Source organism: Cebus imitator, unplaced genomic scaffold (genome assembly GCF_001604975.1).
Source record: "Cebus imitator isolate Cc_AM_T3 unplaced genomic scaffold, Cebus_imitator-1.0 Scaffold25, whole genome shotgun sequence".
Lineage (NCBI taxonomy): Eukaryota > Metazoa > Chordata > Mammalia > Primates > Cebidae > Cebus > Cebus imitator.
The window spans coordinates 4,186,334-4,200,568 of NW_016107340.1; the positions used below are offsets into that span (position 1 = coordinate 4,186,334).

The 14,235-nt window shown below is 34.2% G+C and overlaps 1 protein-coding gene across 1 annotated transcript in view; it reads right to left on the reverse strand.

Moving 5' to 3' along the window:
• Window positions 1-1,343: 1,343 nt before the first annotated feature.
• Window positions 1,344-14,235, reverse strand: part of DHX36 (DEAH-box helicase 36) — a 48,794-nt gene continuing 35,902 nt past the window's right edge. Inside the window, 8 exon segments of the mRNA XM_017522904.2 lie at window positions 1,344-2,204; window positions 2,590-2,742; window positions 3,426-3,546; window positions 6,504-6,594; window positions 6,684-6,783; window positions 8,946-9,029; window positions 10,302-10,388; window positions 10,534-10,707. Coding sequence (XP_017378393.1) covers window positions 2,019-2,204; window positions 2,590-2,742; window positions 3,426-3,546; window positions 6,504-6,594; window positions 6,684-6,783; window positions 8,946-9,029; window positions 10,302-10,388; window positions 10,534-10,707 — 996 coding nt within the window. The 3' untranslated portion in view covers window positions 1,344-2,018.

Here is a 14,235-nt window from a genome sequence, read left to right on the forward strand (position 1 = left end):
GTTCGAGACCAGCCTGGGCAACATGGTGAAATCCTGTCTCTACAAAAAATACAGAAATTATCTGGGTGTGGTGGTGCACACCTGTAGTCCTAGCTACTCAGGAAGCTGAGGCAGGAGGATCACTTGAACCCAGGAGGTGAAGGCTGCAGTGAACCACGATCACACCACTGCACTCCAGCCAGGGTGACAGGGCAAGACACCGTCTCCAAACATAAAACAACAACAAAACAACAAAACCAGCAAAAAACTAACAATAACCTATTAAGTGGCTTAAACGATTGAAGGGTTATTATATCAAAATAAGTCCACATGTAGAACAGTTCTACAATGGGTTAATTCTGAAGCTTACCAGCATCATCAAAGACTCTGGTGAGTTCCATCTTTCCACTGAGCCAACCTCAGTCTATGAGTCCGTGTTCCCTTGTGATCATTAGTTGGCTGCAGCAGTTCCAACTATCAGAGTCAGACAAGACAATGTCCAGAGAGAGCAGGATTTTCTCCTCCAAGTCTATTAGTGAGTAAAACATTTCTCAGACAGCCCCTTGAAGATCACTAGGACATGTTTATGTACTCATGCTTTATCAATTATTCATAAGGAGGATAAGACCACATGTGATAAGCTTAGAACAGCAAGATGCACTCTTGGGGAAAGGGTCCAACATATCTGGGCACAAAGCTGTGAGGACGGGAACACCTGAATAAGCAAGCAAGAAGTGAGGGACAAAATGGTTGCTGGCCAGCAATCAACAGTATTTAACACAATCTGATAGGGCTGAAAATATAAAGCATGTGTTGTTACACTACCTGCCTTGGCTAAGAAGGTATGTAGCAATAACAAAAAAGGGTAGACATTACAAAAATATTTCAGGGACAAATAACAACTAAGATTCAGAGAGTAAAGGCACTAGCTAACCTATGTGCTTTACATGCATTAATGTATTTCATCCTCACAACTGTTACCTGTACAGTCGTCCCTCAGTATCTGTGGGAGACTGGTTTCCAAATTCTACCCCTCAAATATCAAAATCCATGGATGCTCAAGTCCTTTATATAAATGGCATAGTATTTGCATGTTACCTATGAATATCCTCCCGTATACTTTAGATTATTTATAATAACTAATACAATGTAAATACTACATAAATAGCTGTTAAAACTGAATTGTTCAGGAATAACAACAAGGAAAAAAGGTCTGCACATGTTCAGTACAGATACAACCATTCATTTCTTTTTTCCAAATACCTTCTATCCATGGTTGCTTGAATCCACAGATGTAGAATGCACGGATATGGAGGGTCAACTGTATATTACAGATAAGGAAAAAGAGAAGCCAAGACATTGACTAAGTGACAGACCTGAGACTGGAACTGCTCTCCATTGAGAGACTCATGCTCTCAACTGCTGTATTATGCTGCACAGGGTGATGCAAAAAGGGTACAAGTTTTAAAAATAGTAAAAATATCAAATCAACCAAGCCAAAGATGGAAATGTAGAAACCAATCCAAGAAGTTGGCTGAGATTTAACATGCTACATTTTATTAAATACTGGGCTTTATTACAACAAATTAATTTACTTCCGATAGAAGTTTCACTTAAAAAAATGTGGCTGTGTTCAAATTCTTACTTGACACTGCTTTCTGGCTGAACATTCTATTTTTACTGGTGGTATCATCAGTCATTATGAGCAAAAAGATTAATTGTGTACAACAGAACAAAGGAATTTCTCAAGTGGTACAATACTCAATATATATAAAGGGAATATATACTCCCAAAGAGTGGGCATGACCACAGTAGAGTATATGATCAGAGAACATATTGCTTTTATAGTCTATTTAAGTATATATATAAAATAGCTCCATATAACATCAAGTCATGCACGTTGTCTTTACTACCTACTGAAGGTTTCTATCTTACACATGAAAACTGGTCACGTCCCAGTGTTTGGCATCCAGCCAAAATTTAAACTATGATGGAGAATGGCTGTCAAATTGGCTTTTCAGACCACCCCTGAAAAGTCGTCAGCTGTAATATCCATCCTGGAATCGTGGTGGAAAGTTCCTGGGAGTTGCCTTTTCCTGTGTTTTGATCAAGTCTATAATAGCTGACAGTACTGCACAGTCTCTGGATTTAGTGTCATTCCAGTCTACAGGATGAGGACTTTCAATTTTCTCTTGCAGAAGAATATCTAGTTCCTTTCTTAATTCCTAAGGTTGAAAAAATTACACATGTTCAACAGAGGCAGATATATTATCAAATAACATAATAAATGAAACTGATTTACCTGATACATGGAGTTTCACAAGCAATGGCTCAAAAGCTAAAATATTTAGTGAGCAATCAACTAAAGTGTGGTTGTAAGTGAACTGAAGTGCAATTAAAATTCACACTGCAATCACACTGAGCCATTCAGAATGGCTGGTTTGTTACCATCTCTAAAAACAATTCAGAAAAACCAGGAATCATTTTTTTCAAAATTATTTGCCCTGCTGAAATACAGCAAGAAATGTTAATATATATAAACATTTGGAACCAAACCACATGACCACATGCTAACATGTAGATTAAAGATAATTCCATAAAGTCAGTCACCTTAACAAGATGGGCAATTCTTGCTGGAGACTGAAATATAATCCACTCATCTACAGCAATAGTTTCCTGATCATTATCCTTCTGGATGGAAATATCACCTCCAAAGAACAAGAGACAGTATGGGGAAATCTCTGTGCAGTCATACAAGTATATCTGTAACAAAAATTAAGTGAATTAATACTCTCTGGAGTCTGAAAAGATGACTACATAAATTCAACCATATTAATTAATGATTACCTCCCTTCTAAAATATTTATTCACCTGCTATTGTATTACAGAGATTAATTTGTAAGAAATACCATTTTAAATGAGCCATCTTCTTTATTCAGAGATCATAAGTATCTTCTATTTTTGCTTCAAACTAAGCACTACTCTTTGAACAAGGTATTTTCTGAGTGACAAAACCAAAACACTAATGTAGCTGGTTATTTTTACAGTTTTTTATAAATCATCTCAAACTATTGTTCTAAAGAAAAAAATATAAACAGAATCTCCATATGCTGAACAATACTTATAAGGTATACTGACATGCTAACAATATTCACTACACAATATAAACTCCTGTACCCTATAAAATATACAAATATTTCTTGAAAGCAAGTTCTGAAAGAAAATCATGCAAATCAAGTAAGTGTCCTAATTAAAATACAAAGATCCATCATTACAGACCTGAAAATAAAAAGTATTAAGTTGTTTGAGGGAAAAAGTTACTCATGTCACAGGAGTAAGAGGCAACAAAAAAGAAAAATTTTGTATGTAATTGTTAAAACTATACAATCATAAAAATACAATGAGACTGATAATCAGATCCTTAATTATTTTAAATGTTCACTTACACTGCTTGTTCTCATCTTTAGGTGATAGATAAGCCAGTTGTAGTGAAAGTCTGTTTGCTCCACATTAACAGATTTAGGATGAACAGCAACCAGTCCATCGGTTTTTGTGTAAACTTTTACCCTTTAAAAGAATTAAAATGCAGTTTGTTAAAAAGAAGTCTCCCAGAGAATTTTTTTTTACACTACTTAAAAAACTGATAGAAGGGCTTGGTAAAATCCAAACAAATCCCGGAATATAAAAAAAAAACTCCAGAGAATAATTCAGCTTATTTTTGCAAAAAAAAAAAATTTATACTTGAGGACAGAGCATAATTTTCTTAAAAATATATGAAAAAATGCTATCAAGTATGAATACTTTAAATCATGTAACTAATCTTCTTGCAGTTATAATTACTCAATATATGAGAAAACTGACAGAATATTATTTTCCTTAATAATGTTAACGTACACTATACCACTGAAGAATAAATAACAAAACAATATATAAAGTAACTTAAGTGATTCATACCAAGAGAAGAATCTATACATTTTACTATGACAATCATGATATAGATAAATAGCCCTTGATTTACAAAATAACTCTGTAAAATTTCGACTTAAAAATTTTACAGATGAATAAAAAATAAAAGTTAAGAATTCTGTTTAAATTCATGTTGACAGTTCTAATTCAATCTCACAAGTCCTAGGTCTTTTTTTTTTTTTTGAATAGTCATATACATTTTATCTCAATTCATAAAAGTCTTTAATATTATTCAACAGGGAGATGTTTAATAATTTATTTTAAATAGTTAATTACCTATATTAAATAAAAGCATAAAAGCTAATAATTCACTAATGTTTCCTATTTGTTTTTAGGAGTGTCTCTTTTGAAGTTGTTTTTTTTTTTTTGAGCGGCTTCTGTTTTTTTTTTTTTTTTTTTTTTTTTTTTTTTTTTTTTTTTTTTTTTTTTTTTTTTTTTTTTTTTTTTTTTTTTTTTTTTTTTTTTTTTTTTTTGAGCGGAGTCTCCCTCTGTCACCCAGACTGCAGACTGGAGTGCAGTGGCCTCATCTCAGCTCACTACAGCCTCCGCCTCTGAGGTTCCAGAGATTCTCTTACCTCAGCCTCCCAGGCAGCTGGGATTACAGATATGCATTACCACCATGCCTGGCTAATTCTTGCATTTTTAGTAGCGATGGGGTTTCACCAGGTTGGCCAGGCTGGTCTCAAAGTCCTGACCTCAGGTGATCCACCCACCTCAGCCTCCCAAAGTGCTAGGATTATAGGTGTGAGCCACCATGCCTGGCCACTTTTGAAGTTCTAAGAATTCATAATACTTGTACCAAAATCATGAATCAGTTATGAATACTTAGAATATGCATATATAAATAAATAAACCAGAAATTATTTTTTCTCACTTCAAGTCAATTTACCAATGCCATCTTGCAACCCTGCATATCTAGAGCAAAAGCTGGCAATTTTTTTTTTTTTTTTTTTTTTGAGACAGGCTGGACTGCAGTAGCATGATCTCCTCTCACTATACAGTGGTGCAATCCTGACTCACTGCAACCTCTGCCTCCTGGGCTCAAGTGATCTGCCAGCCTCAGCTTCCTAAAGTGCTAGGATTACAGGAGTGAGCCACTGTCCTGGCCCAACAAATTTCCATACAGAACCAGATAGTTAATATTTTAGGGTCTATATTTGGGGCTCTATAATTTCTGTCACAAACATTTAACTCTGCTTGTGTAGAAGGAAAGCAGAATAGACAACATGAAAAAAGAAATGGGCATGCATGTGTTTCAACAAAAAAAATGTACAAAAACAAGTTTTTGGCCTATAGGTCAAAATTTGCTGACTCCTAGTCTGGACCAAAACAAAGCATCAGTCCAAAGAAAACTACATTTTTTCATAAAGCCCTCCCAGGATGGCAGGGAGGAAAATAAAATGAATTTCAGAGACTCTGTGTTAAGCTACCTGTAAAGTTAGGTACACATTAAAAAAAAAAAAAAATGGCCAAATACTGATTTTGAAAAAGTTACTTAGATCACTTAAAACGTTAATACAACCACAATGATTACAATTAATCAGTTACCCATTACCTGTGTACTTGGAATAGGGTTTCTTGACTTTAGTACTATTGACACACTGTTATAACAACCACAAGTATCTCTAGACACTGCCAAATGTCCCCTTTGGGGGCAAAATCACCCCAGTTGCCAACCATTGCCCAAGAACAATGTCTGCACTTTGGTCTATCTTTAAAGTCTATTTTTTTTCCTGTTCATAATCACAGAATGCCAACTTTCATTTAACATCAGTTTAAATATTTTACATGGTACTACACCATAAATTTTAATGCCCACCTATGGAGATGCATTATAGCATTATAAAACTGCAATTTCTCCATTGCTACTAAAGATCTATATTGTTTACAATATAGCTGTTAGAAAACATTTGAAATTACTTCCTTAAGACACATCTATCAAATTAAAAACTCACTCATCCATGCACTGGGTCAGTGACTATTTTAATGACTCAATACATAATTCTAATCCAGAGTGCCTTCCAAAATAGTAGCAATCATACTATTGGTCATTTGTGACTCTGAGTTTCTCTGTATCCTTTAGCTAGAATGAGCTCATTCTAGCTCATCTTCACTGTTGTCTCCACTTACTACTAAAGACTACCTGTATATACATTATTATACTTTACTTCTCAAAATTGTGAAATTACAATTTTATTCAAAGAGCTAAGTTATCCATTTTATAAGAGGAAAAAATTTCTGAAACAAAATCTACTCTAAGCAATCTCTATCCAGGCACTGGTATTTATTAGCAGGCTGGCTTTTCTAATATCTACATTGGTATCATGTTGTAGCGTTCTTTGTGAATAATGGGTGATCAGAGAAACAATTCCAGGATGTGTTGTGAGGGAAAATAATACCACGGTTGAACACAGTTTACCTTCTTTGAAATGATTAAAAGGATAAGAATATAGCCAACATAAAAGAACACATTTATAATATAAGCCTGGTTACATAAGAGGATTTCAAAAGTTTAAGGAGAGAATTACAAGTAATTCATAATAATCTTCAATGCTTACATTTTTCTTTTTTTACCCAAATTTAGTCGAATTTTAGCAACTTTGGGATATAAACCGGCACAGATGACAGCTTTAATTATCTTCTCATTATCTATGGGGGGTGAGAAGGTAGAAGGAAAAAAGTAAAATACTGATACAACAGACAAAAGATACTTATTTACACTGTGTTTTCTGCTTTACCTGAATTTATATTAGATTCTGGATCTTTAGGATTTCTACTGCTTACAAATCCAGCTCCAAGAAGATGCTCAGCAAACTGTCCTTTCATATTATGCAGCATCTAGGGAGGAGTAGCAAATAGAACTAGAATACCTCTCACACATTGCGGATATCAAATATACACTAATAAATAAATTGACTTGTAAGCTATCCCTGCTTTATGCAAACACTTTTGCAAACGTGTCTTAAAGTAGGGTTGGCAAACTACAAAAGCTGTTTTTGTCAATAAAATTTTACTGGAACACTGGAGCCATACCCATTCATCTACATGTGGCTCTTTTTGCACTGCAATGGCAGAGGTCATAACTTGTAATTGAGATCATATGGCCTGTACGCCTAAAATATTACCTGACTGTTCACAGAAAAAGTTTGCATGCTGTAAGGAATAACCACTGATGTTTAAGGATTACTCCATTTGGAGTAATACTCCATAAGGATTACTCCAATCTTGTCTGCAAACAAGATTGCAGACACCCACTAAGCATATATACTGATAGAAGAAATGTATCCTAGTAATGGAATCATAATACAGAAATAATTAATTTTATTAATAAAATAATAGCTATTAACTTTAGTTCAATTTAAAGTAAAGTTAAATAGAAATGAAAGTGAACGACCATATGAATCTTAAATTTTCATAACCACAAGAAACATTTCCTAAGGAAATCCTATTAGATATTATGCAACATAAAGTTGGTTATATTTAAGTATATATCCCTTGTATGAAAGACGTGACTTTGGTTTCCTCACCTAATTTTCATTACACCTAACTTTTTTAGACATCTCCTGGTTTTTACTGCCATTATTTTATATTGTTCAGGATAATAATCTTTACATTCTATTTTGCACGTATAATTCCTACCACCATTTTATTAGCTCTATATTTAAATAATTCTAAAGTATTCAACCAACTGATTTAGCATGCACTTTCCATTCTTGAAATCTCCACTGTGGTCTCCCTTTTAATTAACAGCATCTCACCATTGATGGGCATTTCAAGAAGAGCTCAGGGGTATAGTATTTCTTGAGCATGTTGTTGAATGCTTGTTTTTCTTTATACTTGAATTCATATCCTGACAGGACATGACATTCTCAAACACTTCGATTCAGTTACCTTTTCATACTTCTGCTCATTTCATTTTTTCCGTTTGAAAGAAATTTTTTTATATATGTCTCTAAATAAACATTCAATTACACAGGATTTCTATGCAGACACTAATATCTACTGTTCTCGTGATGGGTCAGTCCTATCTTGTTGTCTTTAAAATTTTACTTACTGCTTTATTTTCTTCTTTTTTCAGGTACATCCATGAACTGATTACTTCAAGCTTTTTTCCCATGGCAATAATGTGTTTTTAAGGAAGGTCCATTCTATTTTTTGTGATTTTCTTTTGATCTTCAATTTGTTTTCTTAGCTCAGGAGTCTTTTCATTCACTCTATTGGTTTATTTTCTAACCTTTGTTTTGCTGAATTCACATTCTTATTAGCTATTCCGTATTATGAAACAGTTGTAAGGTGTTTTCTATTGAAACACAGTATTCCATTCTTTTTTTTTTTCTTTTCTTTCAGAATTGTGGTGATCCTTTTTTTTCCATTTTGCTAGTGACTGGGCACTTCTGATTTGGTATCTTAGATTTTTTTGTTTACTACTTTGTAGATTTGTTAAAGGTCCAGTATCAGGGTTCATGTCACATAGCTGGAGTGTATGTGTACTGGCAGAATATGAGGATATTTCTATTCCCATTGGCTTCAAATCTCTAGTTCAGTGTAGTCTGAAATGTGATGGCATGCCCTCTTTATTTTGTTCTGTTTTACAAATTCTTGCCTGCAGTGTTTCACTATACTAAACCAGAAAACTTACAGATAGCCATCCTATTGGATACTTTTCAACAGATTTTAGGAGTGTTAGCGAAAATTCTCAGTTGAAATAATCAAAATGGCAACCAGAATGTGGGAATAGGAACAGAAATTGAATCTTACTGTGCTTTGCTGTTATACTCGAACTGGGGTTTCTTTTCTCTGCCGTTAGGTTTTTCTTATGTTGTTATACACCTTTACTTGTTCTGTTGCAGTTGATTTAAGTTGATTATTTTGTGTGGATATACAAATATTCACAATTTCTATCTATTTGACTTTTTGCTATAGATCTAACTGTACAAAATGGATACATATATTCTCTAATCTAGCATATATGATAGTTATTGCAAAACATTCACCATTACCTGCAGTGTGTTTGAAGACAGAAAATATTCCCAGCAATAATCCTTTTCGTATCTGAAACCACGTCGCCTAGCTTCTTCCCAGCCCTATAGGGCAAAGAAATGAAGAATCTATTTGTTCCCCAAGACCAAGATTACTGTTGGTTTCCCTCTTTTAGTGAAAGCTTAACCTTTTTCTAATATTTTTCTTTGTAAAAAATTCAAAGAATTTTATAATTGAAAAACTAAAAACACATATGCTTCCCATGATCCTAGTCCTTAAGAGATAACTGCCACTAAAGTTCCAAAGCTTTATACAATTAAGTATATACAGTAATATATTATTTATGTATTTTACACAAAATGGCATCCAAACTGTACATAATACACTAATCAAAAAGAGCACACTATCAAACTGACTTAAATGCTATTACAGATTTTCAAATTCACAAATTTTCGTTACAGTTTGCTTTTCTTTAGGGGAGGGAAATGGGGAAAAAGGAAAGACAAGGTGACTAAGCTCAAAGAAAAAAACATGAACTTTCCCATAATATGCCATACGAAACAGAATGTAGAGCTAGAGAAAAAAGATACTGCCTCTAAAAACCAAATTACATTTAAATTTTACCAAGATAGGTGATAAATGTACACCTATACACCTGGCTTGTGGGAGCAGAAAATGTCTCCCTAATCTTAATTATGTAGATGATTATGATCCTCTATTACATGCTAAATCTGAATACAGGGTAGCTTATTAATAATAAAGAGACTGTCAGGAGTGTTAATAAGCCAAAGAGACAAGGAAATTATTAAATACAAAATTTTAAAATAAACCATTTGTTCATTGTTACCAAAAACCACTATTTCCCCAAAAGGGTAAATGCAATGAGCTATTACAAAATTGAAAATGAATTATAACTTCACTAAATTTAAACATTCTCAGCAATTTACTCCTGATACTTATGATAATACAGCTTTTGTTTTTCTGTTTCTTTAGAGATGGAGTCTCACTGTTACCCAGGCTGGAGTGCAGTGGCATGATTTCAGCTCAATGCAACCTCCACGCACCCAAGGTTCAAGCTATTCTTCTACCTCAGCCTCCGAATGGCTGGGATTACAGGCACCCGTCACCATGCCCACTAATTTTTCTATTTATAGTAGAGACAGGGTTTTGCCATGTTAGCTAGCCTGGTCTCGATCTCCTGACCTTAGGTGATCCACCTCCCTCAGCCTCCCAAAGTGCTAGAATTACAGGCGTAAGCCACCATGCCCGGCTTTATGATAATATAGATTTCAAAAGGTTAAATATGCTCTTATTCTATTATTTGCATTTCACTTGTATAAACTGTCATAATCCAGAACAAGGTATTTTTTTTTTACCTTAAATGCATTCACAACTGTTAAGTGATCACTTCTAGTATCCTTTGCCAATTCCTTTCTTCTTGCATCTGCAATCTTTTCTTTTCCCTTAAAAAACAGTAGACATAGGCAATTTAAATTGCTCTGATGCTACAACAGAGAACAGCATTCTAATAAAACGTTACTAAAAAATATATCTAAGCAACTCCTGTTCATATCTAAAATAACTAAGTTTTATTTCCATTTTTCTTACCAATGGAATGACAAATGGATCTTTGAAACTGAGACTAGCAGCAATAGTGAGTACTGGGTCTAAGCAGCAGAACAGAGCTCCAAAAAGAATCATTTTTCCTATATGTGGCTCAACGGGTAATCGTGCCAAGTGGACTCCAAGAGGTGTCAATTCTTCCTGTTTATCCAAAGCATTCTGTAAAAAAAAAGAGTGTGGGTTTAAAACAGACCCTGTAGAGCATTACATTTAAAACAATTTCAGCTTGCTTTAAAAAGAATAACAACTCACTATTCTCTCTCCTAAGCCCAAATGCCTGAATACTGTTTAGCTTTGTTTTTCTCTACCGAAACATAAGTTGTGAGGTCAGCAAAGGTTACAAACTTATTTAAACAAAACCAAAATTAATGAACAAATTGGCTTTTCTGTGTTAAGAAATATCAGAAATGACAAACTTTCAGTTAAATAAATAAAATCACCTAATAAAGTATAAAAGTTGTAGGAAAAAACAACAAAAACAAAAGACACACTATTATGCATTTAGAATGAATAATGCATACTCTCTAGGTTCCAGTAGTTTAGATGACATGAGACAGAAAAGCAAAAGAAAAAGTACACATTTAAAACTCTAGAAAATGAGAGTGACTTCTGCTGATTCCCTAGGTCATCTGGTCCAACCAACCCACTGTGGATAGCTAGAAAAGTAGTCTGAAGATACCATGGAGATAACAAAGAATTACAAGTTAATGGGTTAGGGAATGACAGACATCTAGGGAGGTGAGTGTAAAGTTTGGGGCCTCTTTTCCTGGCAGAAAGGAACATTAAATCCTTGCTGATAAAAGCTAATCTCATCCCAAGCTTCAAATTTTTATCTACAAAGAATTTTGTAAATAGAATTTCCAGTGCACAATTAAAATAACTAGGCATACAGAGGCAAATGAGAAAAAAATAATAAAAGAACCCATAAGCATCCCATCAGACACAGATTTTTCCTTTTCTCTAAAAGAGATCTTAAATAATAATAATAATAATAATAATAAGAGTATTTTCTCCAAAAAATGTCTGATGGGACATTTTTGGAGAAAAAAACCCTTATTATTATTATTTTTTAAAGACCTCTTTTAGAGAAAAGGAAAAAAACCATAAAACTCTCAATTTGTTTTCAGAACCTAGAAGACCTTGATGTCTAAATTTTACAAGGACATCTGAAGAAAAGTAAATAAATACGAAAATTAAAAAAAACCAAAATAATGGCAAATTGAATGCTAGCAAGTTAGGTTTACTCCAAGAATAAAAATTTATTTAATATTTGAAACATCAGTGTAACTGAATACATGTACCAACTAAAGAAGTCATACTATAATCTCATCAGAAGCAGAAGACAGTTGATAAAACTGATCATCCATACAGGATAAAAATTTCTTAGTAAACTTAACGTAATAAGAGCTTACACACACACAACAAATCAACAAACATTATACTCTCAATGACTTGCTGATGTTTTTTCCTTTCAGAAGAACAAAACAAGAATACACACCATCATATCACTTCTGCTCAACACTGTATTAAGAGTCCCAGAGACTCGAAAAAGAATAAATAAAATTGTAATTATTTAAAAATGTGACAGTATATGCAAAAAAAAATCAAAAGTTATTCAAATAAGGGGACTTTACAGCATTAATGAATACAAGTCAGTATTCAAAAAGCAACTTTATTTCTGTATTATCAGAAGCGAAAGATGAAATATTTAAAAGCAGAATCCAAAAATAACCGCTAACCTAGAAGACTGGTGGTATTTTTGGATTCTGCTTTTAAATATTTGAAATCTAAATTATTTTAAATTTTAAAACATCTAAATAAAGACAAATAAAACCAAAACAAAGAAAACTCTAAAATACTGAGACTGAATGCCCAAATAAACAGAGGAATAGATGATGATCCTTTTGTTAAGACTCTATACTGTGAAGATGTCAGTTCTCCTCCAACTGATTTATAAACTGAATTCAATCAAAATCAAACTCTCAAGATTCTCAAATGTATTTGGAAAAATAAAGCACCAGAAAGGGTCAAGACACTCTGTTTAAAAAATAATTTACTATTATTATTATTATTATTTTTTAGAGATAGGGTCTTGTTCTGTCATCCGGGATAGAGCAGTGGCACAAGAACAGCTTACTGCAACCCTCAAACTCCCGGGCTCATGCAATCCTCAAGAGTCAAGGTATTCTTAAAAAGAATGAAAGGGAGTGATTTGTTCTACAAGAAAGCAAGATTTATCATAAAGCTAGAGTAATAAGACAATGTGATACCAGCTCAGGAGAGAAATACAGGCCAACAGATGAGAAATATGCCTAGAAACAGATACACAAATCCACAGACCTTGACCTACCAAAGACTGCAGAACAAGAAAAAAGAGATGAACTTTTCTATAAATGGTACTCAGTCAATGCTCTACATATGTAAAAACTTTTATTTTTACCTCAACCCCAACACACATCAACTGCAGATGCATTATAAACAAAAACAATAAAATGTTTTAAAATGTATATTTATGACCTCAGTAAAAGACTTATTAAAGGGCAAAAAGCAATCACCTTTGAGACTGATATATTCGACTGCATTAAAATTAGGAATTTAGGCTAGGAGTGGTGGCTCACGCCTGTAATCTCAACACTTTGGGAGGCTGAAGCGGGTGGATCACTTGAGGTCAGTAGTTCCAGACCAGCCTGGCAAACACGGTGAAACCCCATCTCTACTAAAAGTGCAAAAATTAGCCAGGCATGGTGGCAGGCACCTGAAATCCTAGCCACTTGGGAGGCTGAGGTAGGAGAAAAGCTTGAACCTGGGAGGCGAAGGTTGCAGTAAGCTGAGATTACGCCACAGCACTCCAGCCTGCGTGACAGAGTGAGAGTCTCTCTCTTTGAACAACAACAACAAAAATTGTTTATCAAGGTGTTAAAAAAAGGAAAGTTGAAAACAGATATGCAATATACAACCAATAAAAGGTTTAGATCAAGAGTACATAAGGAATGTGATGATCTAACAGAAAAACAGACACCAGCAATTTATAAGAGACTATACAAATGAATAATAAACATATAAAAGCTGCTGAAAAATTCAACAATAGTCAGAGAAATGAAAATTAAAATCACTACATACCTACTAGCATGGTTAGAATAAAAGGCCGATTAATCCCAAGGATTGGTGAAGCCACAAAGCAATGGGAACTCTCATCTACCACTGGTAGGAGTTTAAGTGGTCTGCAACTTTGAAAAACTGTTGGGTGTTATCTACCCAACTTGTTCATAGATGTACCTTATAATCCAGTGCACTGGGAAAAACTGAATACTGAAGAATATTCATGCCAGCATGATAAGTAATATCCCAAAATTGTAAATAACAAAAGTGTCTTTCAGTGGTCATAAAATAGGCTAAAACGAAAATAGGCCTGGTGCTGTGAGTCATGCCTATAATCCCAGCACTTTGGGAGGCTGAGGCGGGTGGATAACTTGAGGCCAAGAGTTCGAGACCAGCCTGGCAAACATGGCGAAACCCTACTAAAAATACCCAAAATTATCTGGTTGTGGTGCTACACACCTGTAGTCCCAGCTACTCTGGAGGTTAGGGCAGGAGAATTGCTTGAACCCAGGAGGTGGAGGTTACATTGATCTGAGATGACGCCACTGCACTCCAGCCTGGGTGACAAAGTGAGACTCTCTCTCAAAA